Raw genomic sequence first — 22,548 nt, forward strand, 5'->3', positions numbered from 1 at the left:
GCAGAAAACTTGAATCCGAAGCGTCCTAAATTAGTTATTGTGAAAGTATTTTGCTTTCACCTACACACAGGCTCAATTGTTAGCAAGGGTTTTTTTTTCCGTTGTGATGATCAAGTGTCACTTGAACATTGAAGAAGTAGAAATAGCATGTGTCCATTGCAGATTCAGTATTTTATTCATTTTGATGTTACAGTATGTTAAGATTGGAAGAAAGCATTTGAACTGGATTAACTTTGTATGTTCATGGTTGATTTATGAGATAATCAGATTTTGTTTACTAAATAGTAGTTCTCTCTCTTATTCATGCTTATAGCCTCTAAAACGAATCTTTTTTGCAGACAAATGACCATAAGTTGTGGAACAGCATTAAGATTCTAATAAGCAGATATGTTTGAATTCCAGGATTGTAAAGATCTCCTAGCTCAGGTTCAGTTTTTTCAAGATTTAACTGTGGCTCTTCTGCTAAGAGCACTTTACCCTATGCTTCACTTGTCTTTTTTTTCTTTCTTTCTAGGGTGCCTGATAGTCATGAGAGAAGCACGAGCTCTTTCGGCTTCGTTTACGAGCAGAGCCTCTAGCCCCCCCCCCCCCCCCCCACCCCTCTTTCCCATCTGCATTGTTGCACCATCTTCAATTTGCATGAATTGTATTTAAATAAATAATTCGTTATACAGTTATTTAGTATTTTTATTTACATTATAATCCAAAGCTGTAATCAGGATTTCTCTGAGCTAAGTTTTTTTTTTTTTTTTTTTTTTACCTGAGTATGACACATTACCAAAAAGAAATTTAACCAAACATAAATGACATAAAATTACATGATTCGGTTGGCCTGGGAATAAACATACCCAAACTTTACACCATGTGACAGATAAAGGATGATTCTCTTTCCAAAAGGTCCTAATTGTAGCCTTAAAGTGTTAAACACATTTCATTCCATACATGTACAGTATATGAATGTGTCAACAACTTTATTGTTTTTTTTAAACATAAAACAAATCACAGGTTAAGTAATTAAAAAGCCATAATGCTTTTCATGTTACAATATAAATATCAATTGTAGCCATGCATTATGCATAAGTGTAAAAGTGAATCTATTCACAAAAAAAGTCACACTGTTTAAAATACATTTTCGATGTAAATTGTAATAATTTAAAACACTGAATAAGTGCTGATAAGACCTAAAGTAGAAAGCGTTTTTTGCAATATAAAGCTATACAAATGCTCCTTCTATGGATATTTATCTCCCATTTCCTCAATTTGCCTCCTGTCATTATTGGGTAAAAAAACATTTGGCAATCCAATGCTTTGAGGACATCTGACCTTAAGATTCTAAGTGGGTTTTTTTTTACATCCCATTCCACTGTTAGTCCAAAATTGCTGTTATAATAACCTCCACTCTTCTGGGAAGATTTTCTATCATATTGTTGAGTGTGTTTGTGGAAAATTGTGCTCATTCAGACAAGAGTTTTAGTAAAGTCAGGTACTGATGTAGGTGAGGTGAGCTGGGGTGCACTCAGCATTCCAATTCATTCCAAAGGCGTTAAAAAGGGTTGAGGTCAGATCTCTAAAGCAAACCACTCAAGATCTTCCACTCCAACAGGAGCATTGTCATGCTGGAAGAGGTCTGGGTTTTCTAGTTTAAGCGAAGGAAAGCTTTAATGCCAACAATCCAAAGACATTGGACCGCAAACATTGTGAGGTCCCAATACTTTTGTCCAAATAGTGTAGGAGACAGGAACAATTAAAGGGTTGATTTTAACATTTGAAATACAGTATACCGGCAATGCAATGTTAAAACAATTTTTATTTATTTATTTATTTTTGGACCATAAGTAACACAGTGATTTATAGCTGTAGGATCTTAACCCTGGATTCATGACAAGTTGAAGGTGACATGTTGATGTTGGTCCAGTTTCTCTCTAATACTTTACTATTTGGGATATTACAAAGCAGGAGCCACTTTTGTGCTGTCCTTAGCTATTGTTCAGCCGTGTCTCTGCTAGACATACCATGTTTATAACGTTCCTATTTTAATCTGGGCCAGAATTTATTAAAAGCTAATTGTATAGAAAAGATCAAGTAGGACCTAAAATCTGGCAGTACAGAACTTGAGAACATTGTTCAGCCCAACACATTTAGATGATTTAGAATTGGACTTTTTACTTTACAATATTCTAACCATTGACATAATCATGAGATACTCAGTCCCTTACGAGGGAAATATCAAGGTCCGTGACGTCGGAGTGACGTGGGGCCGCCTTTCCGCGGGCTCACCACCTGCAGGAGGGACCGTAAGGGACGGTGCTGTGAGGATTAAGCAGCAGTCGAAGGCGGGGCCCTGCTGAGACTGCTGCCCCCGCGACCCGAATTACGGATAAGCGGAAGAAAATGAATGAACTGAAATGAATGATACTTAATTTGTCACTTTTAATTGTTGCATCAGAATCAGCAGATGGTACTGTAGTAGCCCTTCAAAACTGAATGCATCAGCATGTTGTTGAGAAAACCTTTGTTCATGTTTTATTGCATAATAAGCCCTGGACTGTATTTCATCTTGTATCATTCGCTGTAAACTTCTATTCCTCGGCATGTTTTGAGGCAACACTGGTTCACATTGTCACACACTTCCTGGGAGTGTTAGGGTCTGCATTGGCCTGCTGTCGCATCGTTTCTGTGGGGGAGATAGCAAAAGAGGTTTCCAAAGTCTGAATGATCAAAAGTGCGATGCAAAATATGTAGAAAATTCTTATATTTAAAGTTGTTAGCAGTGCAATAAAAACTGTTACATTACAGCAAAAGTCTTTCTACAAATATCCCAGTGATGTTCTGCATCCCTGGAGCAGAGAGAGTTAAGGGCCTTGCTCAAGGGCCCCAATCTGGCAATGCTGGGGCTTTAACGTCCAACCTTCTGATCAGTAACCCAGAGCCTAAACTACCGAGCTACCACTTACCCCATTCCACTTACAATCTGGCCTTCAAATAGGTTTGTTTTCACCATTATTGGGTAACTTAAGACTTCTGAGCTGTAATGTTGATACTTCTCTTTTTTCAAACATTACAAAGAAAGCTATGTATTAGCATTAAATATTTGCCATTAGCCAGAATTGTCCTCTGAGACATTATTGCCGAGGACTCCCTCTAATGAATTATCTTCCAATATCCTTTTTGATATTTACCTACATAATTTGGGATTTTTCCCCTTCTTTTTTCTGTGCTATTAAATATTTCCCTGCTTCTGGATGTATTATTGCTCATATGACACACAGTATGATACTGTAATATAATATCAGCTAATAAGAACAGCGATAAATCCAAATCAAATTATTTTTTAAACAATTTTTTTTTCAATTTATCCATCACAATCCTACAGTTTGACAAATAAGCAATAGTTCAAGGAACCAAAAAAAAAAAAAAAAATATATCAGCACAGTCATATGCTCCAGGTTTACCATTTACATTCTCACCTGCTAGATCTATCATTGAGATTCCCATTAGGCCTTCGTACAAGCTTTTAATGGGGTTTTCTCCAGCAATCAACACACCATGCAGCCAGATCAACAGCATGCGATGCCCATGATTCTTATAGCTTTTAGTACCTTAAAATGACAGAAAGAGCATCCATATTCAGTAACATTCAGGCAGACTTTATAAAGTAGACAGTACAAATGTTATCGAATAGCACCACAGTAATAAGTCATTAAATGTTTTGATGGCCTGTCCAGACTCCTCCGCCTATGCTGGATCAAGTAGTTTTCCTCAGAATGCCAAATTTTGTGTACCGTATTTTTCGGACTATAAGCCACTACTTTTTTCCCACGCTTTGAACTCCGCGGCTTAAACAACGGCTAATTTATGGATTTTTCCTGGGTTTTTCCCAGTTTCACAAGCTTCAAGCCAAAAAACTGAGCCCCATAACATCATAAATATGGATGAGGTTCCTCTGACGTTTGACCTGAATCTCACTCGGACTGTCAACAGGAAATGCGAATCATTCGTCACGCTGAAAACAACCGAGCATAAAAAAACGCACTTCACCTGTGTTCTGAGCTGCAGGCATCGAGAGAAAAGCTTCACCAATGGTGATTTTTTTAAACGGACGACGATGCCAAAAGAAAAACTCCCGAGAGAAATTGTTGTGAAAGGAATGAGGAAGACAGTGAACAATGACTTTCTTGGTAGGCTACTGTTTAGATACAAGCAGTCTTTCGTTAAAGCCTGTGTAAAGTTAATTAGTTTTAATGTAAACACCTGCGGCTTATAGACAGGTGCGGCGTATTTATGTTCAAAATAAAAATATTTGTAAAATTCAGTGGGTGCGGTTTATATTTGGGTACGCTTAATAGCCCGGAAATTACGGTATATTGTTAAACAAATTTGGAAATGTTAATGCTCATTATCATCACTAGGATAATTTTCGCATGCGTATTACATAACACATAAATAGCATAAACATACAGTACAGACCAAAAGTTTGGACACACCTTCTCATTCAAAGAGTTTTCTTTATTTTCATGACTATGAAAATTGTAGAGTCACACTGAAGGCATCAAGGGCTATTTGACCAAGAAGGAGAGTGATGGGGTGCTGCGCCAGATGACCTGGCCTCCACAGTCACCAGACCTGAACCCAATCGAGATGGTTTAGGGGTTAATTCATAGTTTTGATGCCTTCAGTGTGAATCTACAATTTTCATAGTCATGAAAATAAAGAAAACTCTTTGAATGAGAAGTTGTGTCCAAACTTTTGGTCTGTACTGTATATTTTTCTCCTGAATTTTTTTTCCAATTCCCTGATTTTTTTTTTTTTTAAGGATTAATGATCAGCACTTTGTTTTTGAAGGCAGTGGATTAGACTGTTAAAGAACTCCTTTTTGGACCCCAGGAAAAATCTGGAAACCTCAGATGCAATAACTACATATATATATTGGTGATATGCCTAATGTGAATATATAAATACTATATAAATTTACTATACTATACTTTTACTATATATAATAAATGTTTCAAACTTTAAACTTTAGTCTCCATCTCTGAACACATTTCTGATCATTCCAAGCTAGTAAAGAGTAACATTTTACAATTCAAGGTAATAAAGACTATTATGAAAACACATCTAGGTATTAAAAGGTAATACTAAACCACTGCAGTAGACTAAAAGGTAACATTATATTATTTAAGAATTGCTGTACCTGTCCACTCATGTTCTATAGCTCGAATATGCGCGTCCGTGAATTGCCAATACTGTGCCAGTGTCTTCCACTCTCCAGCTTTCAGGTGTTTGGTGGCTAACTTCCATAAGACAGAGCGAATGTGCTGTGTCTCCTGCTTATGGTCTTGCTTGAAGGTCACATTCCTTCGCACTAACGATTCAGAGCAGTTATCCTGTAAAACTGAGACTCAATCAAAGTGAAAACTGTTCTATCTATGGATGTGTATGAAATGTTTCAAAGTGATTCAATGTGCACATGGTCCTACCTGTTCCCATTTGTAAAATCTTTCCGCTTTGATTATAATGTCGACCACGTTCACATGATTGCCTCTGGCCGCAATGTCCAGTGGTGTCTTTCCCTGCTGCAAATGGTGGAATACAAAAGCGCTGACTGAATAAATCAAATGGACAGAGTATTACATATAGGAATAATTGGACTTGTGTGGTATGAACCTGGGAACTATACCTTGTCGAGAAGTTTAAGGTTGACCCCAGCAATAAGAATCATTTCAGCTATGTTTTGGCGTCCGTGTTCTGCTGCTATGTGTAGAGCTGTTTGAAGCCGCTGTGTGGAAACATTCCAATTGCTGTCAGTATACTGGAGAAACACCTAGCGTATACTATTTGTGAAACACTAACTGAATTTCATTTGATCTCAACCAAAATGTGTCCTAGAATTAATTTTTCCTGCTACATTAATCTGTGTACTTACATCATCCAAAACATTTAGGTCACATTCTGCATCAATAAGTATTTTAACGATCTCTGTGTAGTTGTTGAACACTGCCAAGTGAACTGCAGCGGTACGATTCTAATGAGGAAGAACACAGTAGTCAGAGTCAAAGTCAGTTTGTAAATGGTTCCATGATCTACCACAGGAGGCTTAGATAATGAACACACAGACTTTCTTGTGGCAAGAGCATGACTTTCCAGACACATCTATAACTGATATCAACACAGACTTATGTGGAACTTTATGGACTGGTTGTATGGATTGTTTCTGGGTAGCAAATTCTCTCTGATTTAGTTGAATAAAAAGAGTTTACTTGTCTAGATATAGCACATTTAAACTTTTTTATACTTTAATATTATTTGTACCTCCTAATAATTTAAAATCAAATACTGCTAATGTTAAAATAACAGTTCTATTCCATTCACATAAAATGGCATAGTGCTAATCATCAGTACTAGTTAATCAAAAATGGTTTAGTAACAAGAAAATTGTATATGTATAGGAAGTATGCTCATGGTATACTTTTATACTGTGAGCAAATAATAACATAATGCAGCACTCTATTAAGTAACTATGAGCTAGTGATGTACTTACAATATCAACTGAGTCCACACTTACTCCAGCCTCCACAAGCAGCCTGACCACTCTTTCAAATCCATGTTGGACCGCAATGTGAAGAGCCGTCATGTTCCTCTGTTGGAGACAAAGACAAACGCATAGAAAATAAGACTAATATAATCAAGTTAAATAGAGGTTTTTAATCAGAAATCTTCATGAGACACCCATAAAGGTTTCAAAGTATTTCTTTTTAACAATCAATAAAATGAGACAATTTTGAAATCAAAATAATAATATATGTGAAATGCAAGGCACAGACAGCAGCAGTGCAGGTTTTATATACTGTACATGCATATAGGGAAAATACACTGCCCGTCCAAAAAAAAAAAGTCTCACACTCCAAAAATTAGTTTGACCGCCTTTAGCTTTGATTACGGCACGCACCCATGGTGGCATCATTTCGATAACCTTCTGCAATGGCAACATTTATTCCCATCCAGACTTGCTGTCATTTTTAAAAAAAAATTTGTATTGATGATAGGAGAATCAGTCCGCTGAGCAAAGTTTTTTCCCAGCACATCGCAAAGATTCTCAAAGGGGGTTAAGGTCTGGACTCTGTGGTGGACAATCCATGTGTGAAAATGATGTCTTATGCTCCCTGAACCACTCATTCACAATTTGAGCCCGATAAATCATCTTGGAACATGTCCGTGCATCAGGGAAGAAAAAGTCCATTGATGGAATAACATCATTGCCATTCAGTATATAATATCATGGTCATTCAGTATATTCAGGTAGTCAGGTGACCTCATTCTTTGGGCACATAACCTTGCTGAACCCTGACCTGACCAACTGCATCAACCCCAGATCATAGCACAGGCTTGTATGGTGGGCACTCTGGAACAGGGTAAATCAGACTACATGACCATCTTCCATTGCTCCAGAGTTCAATATTTATGCTCCTGAAAGGTTTTTTCCAATTAACCTCACTGAAGTAGTTTTCTTAAGGCTACACAGCTGTTTAGTCCCAATCCCTTGAGTTCCCTTCGCACTGCGTGTGGAAATGCTCTCACTTTCACTATTAAACATAGCCGTGAGTTCTGTTGTTTTTTTACGATTTAATTTCACATTTAAGTGATTATTCAAGAATTATTTCCAACCACATTGCTGCCTCGAAGATGATGGTTCCCCAGAATCTTTCTAGTTTTTAATAATGCGTTGGACATTTTTTTTTTTCCCGACCACAGAATGCCGACATGGTTGTTTATGAAAAGAAGATGCTACTCACTGCATCATTTAGGGTTAAATAACTTGTTGCCATTTGAAACATAATCATCCATGCATCCATTTTATTTTGGACGGGCAGTGTATATAGATAAACAAACCTATTATACATTTAATTATCACATTAATTTTTATAGTTAGTTATTGGTAGCTAAGTTTAATTGAATGTCTGAATAGTCATGAATTAAATCAAGCCCATTCTGAACAAATACAAAAATTAACAAGAAGCATAAAGTGTAATTACAAACGCAAAACAATTACAAAAAAAACAAAATCAGTATCCAGTTTACAGTGAAACCTGAGGATTGTAGCTTGGTATGAAAAATAATAAAATTAAAGAGGCACTCGTATATCATGAAACTACCAAAAAATTTTGCGTTATTAGCTTTTGACATAGGCCTCTATCTAAACTCTCATAGCATAATACAAATAGCTTACAGACTAAAAGGACAATATCCATACTCCACACTTAATCAATAATGCTACGTACATTTGTGAGTTCACTGGCGTTGCAATTAGTCTCAATCAGCAGCCTGACACAGTCATAATGTCCTCCTTCCACAGCCAAATGTAAAGCAGTCAGACCTTCCTGACAGAAGGCAACATTTAAAATAATTATACTGTCGAGCATAATGCAGTGCGAATAAACTAGTCATAAAGCAGCCTTTCATAAAATGTAAGCTTTTGAAAAATGCTCTTGCTTACAATATTCCTCTCATTGATGTTCTCCCCTGTTTCCAAAATCTTCTGGAGAACTTCTACATGGCCGTGTTTCGCTGCCAGATGGAGTGCAGTGTTCTCTTCCTGCACACACAGAAGAACCAAGTTCTCTAGTATTATTACTTCAACTGATAAGGAATTAACTCCTGTATGAGGATTTGGACTATCACCATGGTGGTAAAACCTATATAACAGCACTCTCACATTAGCATGACTTAGTGTAATTATAGCATCATTTTATCATAAAAATAAATAAATAAATAAACACGGTTCTAAAGCCTTATTCCTTAGCATCTGATCTTTAGAAAAATCAGTCAGGTAGGAGATTTTTCAAACTCTAAAAGATGTGTTAGAAGTGATTCAGATGATTAAAATACATTGTTTATGTCTTCATATTGCATCTTTTTGTAACCCTTAATTTCATATAGCAACCAACTGAATTCAAGTGAAAAACAAATACAACTGTTTAAGGAAGAAAAGGTAAAAGCTTTACCAATACCTAGCTTGCATAAGTATATATATACCCATCCTAAAATCGGGCATTTGTCACATGTATATTACAGCACAGTGACATTTTTTTCTTGCTTGGAAGCTGGGGTCAAAGCACAGGATCAGCGATGATACAGCACCCCTAGAGCACAGAGGGTTAAAGGCCTGGCTCAAGGGCGGAAGCTTGGCGATACCGGGGCTTACCGGGGCGATCAGTAACCCAGCATCTTAACCACAGCTACCACTCATCACACTGGTGTATTATCATACAACTCCCTACAATTAAGCTAATTCTGTTAAAACCAAATAGCACGGCCACATGCTTCATTATGAACGGCTGTGAAAGGGTGTGTATTTGTTATTTTATTTATTATTTGTTAGTTTCTTTTTTTTTGCAACACAAAAATGTAATTTAAACAAGGATGGCAAGTCTTTTTATATCCTGACCCTTTATATCATGATATTATTACTGAGAGAAACTACAGTGGAACCCGGTTATCTCGCCCTCGGTTAACTCGACAACCCTAATAAGTCGACGTTTTTGAAGTGGAACCGCCAAATTCTCGCTTTTTCTAAGCATTTTTTATCGGTTAAGGCACGTACCGGGATACGCATGAGCGATAACAACGACCGCCGTGAACCAACATATACCACCAATAACGGACAGTGAGAGTGTGGAAGTTTAAATAGGAGCTGGTGATGATGCTAAACGAGCACCATATGTGCGTGATTGAAGCCGTAAGCTTCAAAGAAAGCGGCCGAGAAAGCACCTGACACGCCGAAGGGGGCGCCGAAGGGGGCGTGGCAGGTGGATTCCTGACAATTAACAAACATGTACTGTATGTATTTTTATAACATGCCTTCATCAAACAAATCGCAGCAACGCTGTTGTGTAAAAAACCCTCCAAAAACACATGCATGCACATTCTCATTTATTAACGCACATCATGTACATAAAGAAATTTCAAGCACGTTAATATATTGCCGCCATTTTGATTTTCGTTTATCTCGATGCTTTTTGGCAACCGCCTAGGACATAACCGGGTTCCACTGTATTTTATTTAGATGTCTATGTAGCTCCAGTATAAATATAAATAAAAAAAAATTTAATGAAATTTGAATGAAGTAAACAGAAAGACATCTTTAAACTGGTCAGAACTAAATTCATCACATTGTGACTAATGCAGGCATGCTGTTAATGATTTCCCGTCTGCTTTGTCTTCCAGGACCCAGGAGGGGTTTAGTTATCAGAGCAATTGGGATGAAATATCCCACGCCTCCTGCAGTGTCTTACCTTGTCCTTGAGATCGTGAGCACAGCCCATGCCAATAAGATACTCCGTCACCTCCAGATGTCCATGTTCTGCTGCCAGGTGGAATGCTGTCTTACCTGACTGACACACAGAACAAGTGGGACACAGAGAAAAAAAAGAGAGCATGCACCAATTCCTAAAATATGACCGAATCACATCTATGCCAACTGTGTAAATAAGAAAGCCATTATATGGTCCATATAATGTTATATGGTGTTGCAAAAAAGTGAGTACACCCCTAACATCTCAGCAACCATTTTAGTATATCTTCTAAAGGGACAATACTATAGAAATGAAACTTGGATATATTTTAGAGTAGTCAATGTGCAGCTTGTATATCAGTACATATTTACTGTCCCCTGAAAATAACTCAACATACAGTCATTATTGTCTAAATAGCGAGTAACGAAACTGAGTACACCCTAAGTGAACAGCTGTACGTCGCTTAATCATGCAAAGTCATATGTCCTATTCATCATGTTTATGTTTTTGTTTGCTTGACAGGACCATACAAATTTGTGTATCTTGTATTAGAGCAGTTAAAATCTGGTGCTTTGAGTACAATTCTCTCATACTGACCACTGTATGTTCAACATGGCACCTCATGGCAAAGAACTTTCTGAGCTTTGAGAATTAGTATTGTTGCTCTCCTCAAAGATGGCCTAGGCTATAAGAGTTACAGTACAGTGGCCAGGGTCATGAAGAGGTTTTTAAAAAAGACGGGTTCCACTCTGAGGCCTCACAAGGGTCCATCAAAGAAGTTGAGTCCTCATGCTGTGGGTCAGGTGCAGGAACTGGCTTGAAAAAACAGACACATCAGTGCTGCCAGTACTGGGGAGATGCAGTTCACTGAGAGAAACATAGATTCTAATATGTACTGTGACATGCTGAAGCAGAACATTATGCCCTCCCTTCAGAAACTGTCAGAATGGCAGTTTTCCAACATAATAACAACTCCAAAAAGACCACCAAGATGACAACTGCCTTTGCTGAGGAAGCTGAAGGTGAAGGTGATGGAGTGGTCAAATATGTCTATAGACCTGAACCTACTGAGCACCTGTGGGGCATCTTTAAGCGGAAGGTGGAGAAGCGCCATGTGCCTAACATCCAACAGCTCTGTGATGTCATTATGTTCCACCATCAGTGGAAGAGGATCCCAGCAACAACCTGTGCAGCTCTGGTGAATTCCATGCCCAGGAATTAAGGCAGTGCTGGATAACAATGGTGCTCACTCAAAATATTGACACTTTCGACACAGTTTTGTTCACTTAGGAATTACTTTTGTTGCCAGTTATTTATCCAATAATGACTGTATGTTGAGTTATATTTAAAGGACAGTAAATCTGTAATGCTATATAAACTGTTTATTGACTACTGTAATATATATCCAAGTTTCATTTCTATAGTATTGCCCCCTGAAAAAATATACAAAACTAAAATGGTATCTGAAATGTAAAGAGTGTACTTAGTTCTGTGATATACTGTATTTTTTTCTTAATTTTTACAATCAACTGTAAAGAGTTTTAAACCATACCTGGCATATAACTCATATGTTTTGCCATCACTTTAATGTGCTGTACTTTATAGACCTACATAGTTTATAATAGCCTCTCAATTACCTCTTTTAGCTTATGTTTTTAGGTGGTGAAATATTCTTTAGTCAATTGAGTCAACAAAACCTTGTGTCTAATATTTAACTGGATTTTTCCAATATTATTTATGCAGTTGTTAATCTGTTTATCTTTCTCGAAGAAAAACCTTTGTCTATGCGTATGTAATCTAAGCTTAAGCCATAAAAGCTCCCCCACCCATTTTTATGGATTTAAACCTTCAAATGTAACTACATTATAGATAACCTAAGTAATATATAATTTTAGTACATCATGCTGGTTGACCTCTTGACTTGATCAGATGTTGATCATATTTCTATAACAGCAGCTGTGCCAGTAATTTTAATTCAAAGAAAACTCACAGGTTGAAATGTATATACTTTCTCTAATTCACTATTGTTTTTATAGAAACAGTGAAATAATAAAGTTTTATCTGAAGATATCTCCAGAGGAACTGTTTTGTAACATTGAGAGGTAAAGCTGTAAATTTACATTTTCCACCATGAGAGAATGTTCAGAATAACCAAGCGAAAGAAAAAATGAGAGTCTGGTAAAGGGAAAGACTGTCCATTCCATATAAACAATATCTTCTTCTTTCGGCTGCTCCCATTAGGGGTCGCCACAGTGGATCCTCCATCTCCATACTACTCTGTCCTCTACATTTACTCTTGCAGATACTCTTCTATCACAAATCACTCCTGCCACTCGTCTACACCCACCCACCCCTGCCTGCACTCTTTTTTTCACTTCTCTAACACACTCTCCATTACTTTGCACTGTTGACCCCAGGTAATTAAACTCCTTTTTTTATATAACAATATAAACAGTCTAATCTAAATGACAACAGAAACTACAACTACGACTACAATTGTCATAAAGTAATGGATTCTTTAATCTAAATACATTTTTGCGAAAATAAGTTAATAAGTTAAATAAGTTTTGCAAAATTTTATAAATTTAATGATACTAATGGCACCAGTGCATCCTGTGGTGTGGATGCCCTTTTCTTACTTTTACCATGTTAATTATAGTATATTATAGTAATTTGTTATATTTATAAAATTAAATAGCACCTTACATTGCAATGCATTTTTAGTATTATTTAGAAATAGCCAGAGTATATCCTACATGCACAGTCAAAAGAATAAAGAAGATTAAAGTGGTTCATCACCTTGTCAACTCTGTCAAGTCGGACATCCTCCAGATCCTCCATGATATACTCCAGTATATGTATGTGACCTCGCTGTGCAGCACAGTGCAGCAGATTCAGCCCATTCTGCAAAGCAAAACGGCATCAGTCATTTAATACATTTTTGTTTATTACTTCTAAAATATCAAATTTGTTAGGTGACTTGCAAAATCAGTCTACCTAGAACTAAGTCTATACTTATTTTACCTTTCCTAATATGCCTGGTCTAACCTTTAAGCTAAGCTAAGCCCTTTCCTTGTATAATAGTTGACCTACTACAAGTGTAATGCATTTTCTATGATAAACTACACAGATGTTGCACCTCCTAAAAAAAAAAAAACCCCTGATCTGCATTTATTTTTTGCTTCCAAATATTCATGAGCAAGTTGGCCTCATTAAAATTCTTTTCACTATTTCTTATATTACACACAATGCATTTTGACTACCAACTAATAATGGCATTACTAGGTATTTATCTCTACCTGAAGTGAAATGCTGCTGTGCTTTAGCTCTAAGCTTTCATGTGAATACCATTGGCAATGGTATTCATAAGCTTGTTATCTTATAGCTCTCTAACTATCCACGTGGAGTCTTTACTGTGAATCAGCACAACTTAGTTGTATATCTGCATTGCATTCAAGGAAATTTTCAATATTTGCTGTCTCTACTTTCCGACATTTGATTTTACGGAAGCTCATTGTATTCACACAGGGGATCTCATAATTATGACTTAATATCTCATAATTATGACTTATTATCTCATAATTATCTCTTAATATCTCATAATTATGACTTATTTTCTCATAATTATCTCTTAATATCTCATAATTATGACTTATTATCTCATAATTATGACTTAATATCTCATAATTATAACTTATTATCTCATAACTAAGGCTTGTGCAACCCTAATGGAACCAACCCCAGCCATTAGGGATGCACAAGCCTTAGTGCCGGTCCCAAGCCTGGATAAATGGGGAGGGTTGCATTAGGAAGGGCATCCAGTGTAAAAACATGTGCCAAATCAAACATGCAGATGGTCCGCTGTGGCGACCCCTAACGGCAGAAGCCGAAAGAATGTATGTATGTATCTCATAACTTATTATCTCATAATTATGTCTTAATATCTCATAAATATGACTTAGTATCTCATAATTATGAAATCTTGATCTCATAATTATGACTTACTTACTTATAATTATGACTTAGTATCTCATAATTATAAGTGGGGGCAGTCTGTGGCAGGGGAACATTTTAGCGCATAACACCGGGTCTGACATTACTGCATGTTTTGTTTTGAAGCGCCTCATTGCGCAACCATGGAGATGTAGCAGATATCATATGGTTTAGCTTGATGACTATTTATTAGTTTAATGACTGCCCCTCCTGCTAATCAATTTAGTCACAATTTAGTCAATTTAGATAATTCTTGCTTCAGGTAATAGATACGGGGCATTAACTATTATTATTATTATTATATTTTAACATTGACTACTAATATACTGTATGTTACACATTCTGACTGTCCACTTAATAAAACTAACTTAAGTGGACAGTCAGAATGTGTAACATATATTAGTAGTCAATGTTAAAATATAATAATAATAATAATAATAATAATAATAATAATAATAATAATAGTTAATGCCCCGCATCTATAAACTAAAGCAGGACTTACCGTAACTAAATTATTAGCAGGAGGGGCAGTCAGCAAAGGAAATGTCCAGTAGCTATGTCAGATTCGATGTCATGCGCTAAAATGCTCCCCTGCCACAAACTGCCCCCACTTATCTCATAATCATGAGATACTAAGTTATAATTATGAGTTAGACAGATCTTTTCTGTAATTTCTTTTCTCTTTGTGAATGCAATGTGCTCAGTACGATTTATCATTAAGACCAAATGAAAATAAATGAGATGTAATTTAAATAAGAGCTAACCTCACCATTTTACTATATATGAGTTTTTTTAAAAACCTTCTTTGCTAAATGCCTTTGTAATAAATAAATAGGTTTTATGTTTTTCTAATTGAAGCTTTCATTATGTGGGTCTATTCTGCTTAAAGGTCCCACACTCTCATGCACCCCCCCCCCCCCTTTAGATCATAGCATGTGTCTTACTTTGTTTTCACAGTTGAGTTTTGCACCAGATGACACAAGGATCTGCAAGATTTTGAGGTGACCGAACCATGCTGCCAACAGCAGGGCACTCATGCCAAACTGGAAAAACAAACACAGTGTGTATCACTGGTACTGTTGCACTGAGAATACTCCAGCTCTCAAATAACGTCTATCCAGTAATCTTGTGGTTATGTTGAAGTTACACATTAAGTGGATGAATATAAGTGTATCGCGGAATATAATGTTATGACGAGAGTGATTCATCTTGTCAGATACATAATGGGAAGAGCAGTTTTCTGTGACGATTTAAAGTGGTTTTCTGTTCAGCATGTACCATAGTGTAGCTTACGGAATATTCGTCCGCAGGACAATTATGATTAGCTTTGTGTCCTCAGGTCATCATTAGTAAAAAAAAATAAATAAATAACTGAAGGAAAATATCCTATGATTGAGAAATGCCCTGATTATTACCATGAAAGATGTACATTTCCCTTTTAGAAACTCGAGCTGCGCCGAAACACTTTGGGAACGCGCCCGCGCTGTCCAAGCTCTGTAATAATGTGTGCAATCAGTCAAAAATTGGACGCTGGCCTTCACCAGCGGGGTGACGGCACGACCAGGAAGTATAAAACGCACATGGAGTAAAGCCGGCGCCAGCTTATGTTTGTTCACGATGCGCTCTGTGTGTATGTGTATGTCTTGTCAATTGTTTGTCAAAAAATATTTATTTAAGAAATAAAAAAGGAAATGAAAGCAAGCAAAAAAGTTAAACACACTTTCCGGCTGTGCTTGTGCTTGTGAACAAAGCAGCAGACATTATGTCGAGGCAGGGGTTGAGACCTGGGGAATGGGGGCTCCACCCCAGTGGTGGGAGAGAGATTTGGGAGAGATTTGCAAAAGCCTAGGTGGATCTGTTCGTATCTCAAGAGATGTTGCACTTTCCCCTCTGGATCCCCTCAGGGGCCACAGCTCCGAGGCTCTGGCCTCTTCACCGAGGTGGTAGAGATCATTCTCCACTCCAGAGCTCCTTTCACGATTAGGTAATATGTCGCAGGTGGTGTCTGTTTGGCTTATTGTGTGAGCACCACCAGCTGGATCTAGTTCACTGCCCGGTTGGCTCAGTGCTGGATTTCCTGTATGGACAGTTCCGTCCATCCTGCAAGTCTATGCAAGTCTATGCCCCTTTGGGCAGAGACCCTCTTATGACGTGTTTTCTTCGTGGCACCCTGGGTGCCTGGGTGGGACCTGGACTTCGTTTTGGGGGCTCTTTCGGGGCCCCCCCTTCGAGCCTCTGGGCTCTGAGGCATCTTTCTATCAAAACCGCATTCCTGTTAGCCATTTGCTCTCTCAAGAGAGTAGGAGACCTACAGGCCCTTTCTGTGGCCCCCTCCTTGCTGGAGTTTACTACAGATATGGCCAGTGCCTTTTTGTACACCAGAACGGGTTACATCCCCAAGGTTACAGGCATTCTATCCTCCCCAAATCAGGCTCCAGACCAGGAGAAATTGAACCGGCTATGTCCGGTATTGGACACCTAAGTCCACAGGACGGGCCCTGGAGGAGAGGCCCACCTGCTATTAAGCAGACCCTTAGCAGATGGATCATTAATGCCATTGCATCATCTTATGAGTCCTCTGGTCTCCCCACTTCATTCAGGGTCAGAGCTCACTCCACCCGCAGTGTGGCTGCCTCGAAGGACTTCGTCCGGTTCTATAACCTGGACCACAGTGCCACTCCTGCCCCCTCTGTCCTTTCAACCTAGCTGTGCTTATTCAGACTAGTCAGGGACTGGTCTGTCGGACATGATTGGACACTCGTTCCCAAAGCGTTTCGACACAGCTCAAGTTCCTGAAAGAAAACTTCTCTAGGTTACGTAGGTAACAGTAGTTACCTGAGGGAACGAGGCGGGGCGTCTCTAAGCAACATGTGTGTTTTATACTTCCTGTTCTTCCTGACCAATTGCACCAATCATTTCAGAGCATCGACAATGCAGGCGCGCTCCCAAAGCATTTCAATGCACCATCTCGTTCTCTTTGGGAACTAGGGTTACATATGTAACCTAAACGCGTTCAGTTCCATTTGAACTGAGAACACTTGAATAAACTCCTCCATGCTGTTTAATATAATATTAGATGATAAATAGAAACGTGCACCCTGATATCACAAAATTGTGATACATTGTGGTTCAAAGACAGCATTAACTGACTACTCTCTCCAGGAAGAAAATACATCTTTCCTCATTTTTTTCACCCCAAACATCCTCAGCCATGTTCACACAATAACAAGTAGTGACCTTTTTATTTCTATTTGAAAGAAAAAAAACAACAAAATAAAGGGTGTAAATATTTTGTTGGGCTAATACAAATAATATTGACATAGACTGTACGAATCTCTGTATTAAAAAGGATAAACACCATTCTTTTAAAACAAAAATGTAATTATCTCTAATAGGTGTTTAGTGACGTTAAAATCTGGGACGTTCCTGTATGTGACATCCCGAAATTGTTCCTGTACAAAGGAAAAAGATCAAGATCTTTTGTAAACCTTGCATAATATTTAACCTCACTATTAACACGACTGGTGTTGTATGTTCCTCCCACAGAGCACAGTGCTTTCCCGCTTTAAGTCATCAATAAAGAGAATAAACACTCTTCTAGTTCTGCCTTAGTGCCTTAGCAGAATGAAAGTTTCTTACAAAGGTATGTGAGAATAGTACTCAGGCAGGTATGAGCATAGTACTCAGGCAGTACTATGGTCTTTCTATTGTCCTTTATCATTCAAAATCTACTTAAATGTGTTGTGCTCTACATACACAACACATTTGTGTGCATACGTTATCATACATACGTTATCTGCATCATCCAGCTGAGTATCATGCTCCAGCAACAAACGCAGAGCATCTTCACTACCAGCACCTGCAGCCCAGTGCAGTGCCTTTCGGTCTACCTGCATATAAAGAAATGACACCGGTGAAACAAAAAAAACGAAAAAAAGTTCTGTTAATCCCAGTGATACTCAAACATTGACCTAGGAATGAACTGTTAAGAAAACATTTAAGATGGTGATGATTCACTAAGTTAAACTGTGATCTGTCAGACTGACTAAAAAAATTCCAGTGTTTTACAAAGGTGTGGTTTTACTCTACTCAATGAAGTGAAGAAAGGGTCATATCCTGTGCTAAGAACAGAAAATCATGGGTTTCCTTTGCTCTGGTGCATAAGTGATCAAAACAAAGCATTCCAAAGAGAATATCTGAAGTGCAAGACAGCTTCCTTTGAACCGGCTTCCTCTCGCCTCTTTGTACTGGTGAAAGTTTGACTGCAAAATGGGTCAAAAAATGCTGACGCTGTCTTTTTTGAACTGATTAGTTATTCTGCATAAAACTATTTAGGCTTATGGATATCAAAAAGCTTTAAGCATGGTTTTGCATGGTTAAAAGGCACTTACTTTATTTTTAACTTTGATGTCTACCCCTTTCCTAATAAGCTCCAGCATCTTTCCCGTGTCATTCCGCTTTGTAGCATTGTGAAATGCCTTCTCTGAGTGCAGCACTGAAAAATAAAAAAAAAGTTTTACAATGGTTAGACCCTGCACGTCTAGCATTCCTTTAGCATTCTTGGATATTTTGTGTACTTTAAGGACATCTCAGAGTTCAGTAAGGTTCTATACTACAGATACACAATATAAACTTGACACTATCTATGGCAAAAGAGTAAAATCATTTATATTCCAAAATCTAGATTTTATTTGAAAAAAAACCAAAAAAACGTTAGAGGTTTTAGTTGGCATATTGCAGTCTTCTGTAAAATATTGTGATATATATCAATACTAAGCTAAAACATTATTACACAATGCACTGCGATAAAGATAAGCAGAAATGTGAGACTAGTAACAGTACAGTACAGTAATCACCCGCTTTACCGCAGTTCAAATCTCGCACCCCGGTTTATAACGGAATTGCATTTGCCACATAACTCATTTGTTTAGCTGATTTTCCCGGTCTCTCTCTCATAGATAGCATGATAGACCAAAAAACGTATTATAAAATGAAGTAAAAAGTGAATACAGTGCAATACAGAAAGTAAAGAATGCGGTGACGTGTATCTTTAACTCTGCTTCTTTTTTGGCATCATTGCACACCAATAAACAAGCAGAGAAACTACACAAAGGCTACGCTACTACAGAACTGTATACTGTACAGTACATGTAATCACTATACATGTGATACAGTGTACTGTATTTCTGTGAATTTACACAAAATTCATCTCTATATTTTTGCAAATGTTTTCTGTGTGTGTTTAAAGTGTGTGGGAAGATGATTTACAGCTTAAGCAATACATTTTTTTTTTTTGTGGTGGCTTCCGTTTATCACGGTTCTTCGTTTATCGCAGGCGGTTTTGGAACGTAACCACCGCAATAAACGGGGGATTACTGTATTCTATTAATTATGCATATAATGCAATTACACTTTTTGAACACCAGGTGTTCTAATCTACACACTCCATTAAATTAAAATATATAAAGAGTAGTATACCAGTTCCAAGATTGCATTTTTTCAAGGAGAATCATTTGTAAAGTAACTAATACATTAATAGCTCTACATTTCAAAGCCCAAAGATATCATGCTACTTACTTTACAAATGTAGCTCTCACATACACTTCAAAAACGGACAAATGAAATATGTTATGTGCAAAAGCACAATTTTGTTATAAAGCTTCCAAACACCATCCCTACACATCCTCTCAAGGTTTCTTTCTCATAACATCTAAGAGATTTGTTTCTTGCCACAGTCGCTATGGCTTGCTCAACATGGATAAATACACATTGCTCACCTTAACTCTTGAATTCTGTTTAACTCTTAAATACTGTTAACTTAAATTCTGTTAACTCTTAAATTCTGTAAAGCCGCTTTGAGACAATGTCTGTTGTGAAAGGCGCTAAAGAAAAGCACTTGACTTGGCTTGACTTGAAATCTGTGATTTGCAAGGCCTGAGAAAGAGGCTGAAGAAATTGGGCATTTTAGCCAACTTTGGAGCTCTACTTTTATTTTATTGACAGTCTCAGACAGACAATTATTCAATAAAAAGTTTTTGGACAAACAAATTGATTTATTTACTCATACTCATATTTTACAACATCCCACAGTAGTAAAGTTATTGGGCATAATTTTATTTTATTTCATATACAGTTTCTAAGAATGTAATTGAATCAGATGCAGTACTGCAAATCAAATTAGCACATGAATGTTCTGTCACACCCATAACCAATACAACAGTTATAGATAACACAATGTGTCGTGTACCCTTCTGAAAATAAGACAACTACCTATTGCTCTATTCATGGCATCAAAAGGACAGACAGACAGACAGACAGACAGACAGACAGACAGACAGACAGATAGATTTTTCTTTCTGAAGAAAATGTAAATAATATAATTTAAATGATATGAATTAATAATATGAGATCATATAAATAAATGCTGTTTTAAGCTATTACAATTCAGAATGTAATGCTATTTTCCAGTGTTTCTATGAAGAAGGCTTTAGAAAGTGCTTCATTTTTTATTCATGCATAACATTTTCTATCAAAAAACCAAGTCCAAGGTTACAGTACACATTTCTTTTTAAAGGCATCATAATTTATTTAGCATTGTATATTATAAGACTGTGTATACCTAGAAGGGGGTTGCAACACTATCTAATAGAAAAGATTTCTGGTTCTACATTGAACATAAAGCAGAAAACTAAAATTTTTCCAAGGCTGAATGGTTCACAAGAGCATGATGCAAAAAAATAGGATAATACAATTATGATATGTTTTCAATGTGTTTTAATAAACAGTCCTTATTAAATTGTACCATGATAGTGAAACGTGTTATATGAATAATGCAGTGATTATTGTAGTTTAATGATAGATTCTATTGAATAGGACACTGATCCACGTTCTGCATGTGAAGTCCAACAATGTGACAACAAAGGACACATTTCATCAATTCTCTATTAGTATCATGCAGTATTATATTGCTTACTTACAAATATCGTCTTCTGACACCAAGCCGTCCTCCATTGCTTTGCCAAATATACTGGTATAAACATAAATAAATAAAAAAAACCGCTTCACAAATCTTCACCCTGTAAACACGGCTTCTCCTACCGAGCGACTAGCGGTGCTTTAGCTCGATATTCCCCGAGGCTGTGTGTTAAAGCCTCTGCGGTACATTCACGAGTAGTGCTTTGTTTTGTCCTCGAAATATTCCTATTTTAATGTCAGGAATATGAACCAAACAGTGACGGATTCGTCCTGAATAGGCGGGGTTCGTGGTCAGCCTGCTCCATGTTTTCATTAACGTTACAATTTTCACATTTAAAGACACAGGTAGCTGCCTAAATATCTATTGTTTAGATTCAAAATGTCATTAATGACTGTAGTGCATTGGTGCGAATAGCAACAAAATTCATGGCTTGAAATTTCCAGATCAACAGTTATAAAAATACTGTAATACTGTAACAGGTTGTTTGTTATACCATTCAAAATAACTGAGATCACATTTTCCTTTTTTGATGGTTGATGGGAACATTACCTGAAGCTGCTGGCCCATGTATGCAATATTTTATGCATTGCACTGCTGCCACATGACTGACTGTTTGGTAAGTGTATAAATAATAGTTCCTAATCCTAATTATGTTCCAAATAATGTTCTCAGTGAGTGTATGTTGCTTTACTATCTACTTTACCCTTAAACTAACCTGGCAAAATACTGTACATGATTTTTGTAATCTGTTGTAATCTGGCTCGTCAGAAAATTAGCACAGGTAGTTCCAGCTGTAACATGAATGTAAATATTAACATAATCATTGTTATAAAAGGAAATATTTTTTTAAATAGTGAAACTATAAAAAGGAAGTTGGGCATCCGTATTGCTATAGAGACATAACATGGTAGTGTAACACAGCTTGAACACTCAGCAGCAGAGGGAGACAACACACTGTTCCTGATGTAGGTACAGTTTCTAAACACAAGAAGGCCTGCATTTAATGAGTGTATACTGTATATGAGTTTCATTTCTCAGTTCTATGTTCTCTTGTGGTCCACCCAAACACTTCTGTACATTTTTAAACCATTAGCACCAACGTAAGTGATAAAAACAAGCTAAATAACTGACTATTGGTCTCCCAGGTTAGCAGTTTGGCGAGGGGTCAAAAATATTCTTTAAAGTATAGCTCATCACGTAAAACAATGTTCTTTTTTTTGGCTTACTTATTTAGTTTTGCAGTGGAGCACTAAGTCAAATATAGATTACAAATAACAAAAGTCTATCTTA

The 22,548-nt window shown here is 37.1% G+C and overlaps 1 protein-coding gene across 1 annotated transcript; it reads right to left on the reverse strand.

The window, feature by feature from the left end:
* Positions 1-154: 154 nt before the first annotated feature.
* Positions 155-21,657, reverse strand: ankdd1a (ankyrin repeat and death domain containing 1A). Its single transcript, XM_083559267.1, has 16 exons — positions 21,260-21,657; positions 18,674-18,777; positions 18,074-18,172; positions 15,227-15,325; positions 13,089-13,193; positions 10,290-10,388; positions 8,492-8,590; positions 8,277-8,375; positions 6,539-6,637; positions 5,924-6,022; positions 5,678-5,776; positions 5,478-5,573; positions 5,192-5,384; positions 3,468-3,599; positions 2,417-2,674; positions 155-2,203 (listed from the first exon to the last, which is right to left on the reverse strand). The coding sequence occupies exons 1-15, from the start codon at positions 21,291-21,293 to the stop codon at positions 2,613-2,615; spliced, it is 1,518 nt and encodes a 505-aa protein (XP_083415393.1). The 5' UTR covers positions 21,294-21,657; the 3' UTR covers positions 155-2,203; positions 2,417-2,612.
* Positions 21,658-22,548: the final 891 nt, after the last annotated feature.

This window comes from Silurus aristotelis, assembly GCF_946808225.1.
Source record: "Silurus aristotelis genome assembly, chromosome: 13".
In the NCBI taxonomy this organism is placed as follows: domain Eukaryota; kingdom Metazoa; phylum Chordata; class Actinopteri; order Siluriformes; family Siluridae; genus Silurus; species Silurus aristotelis.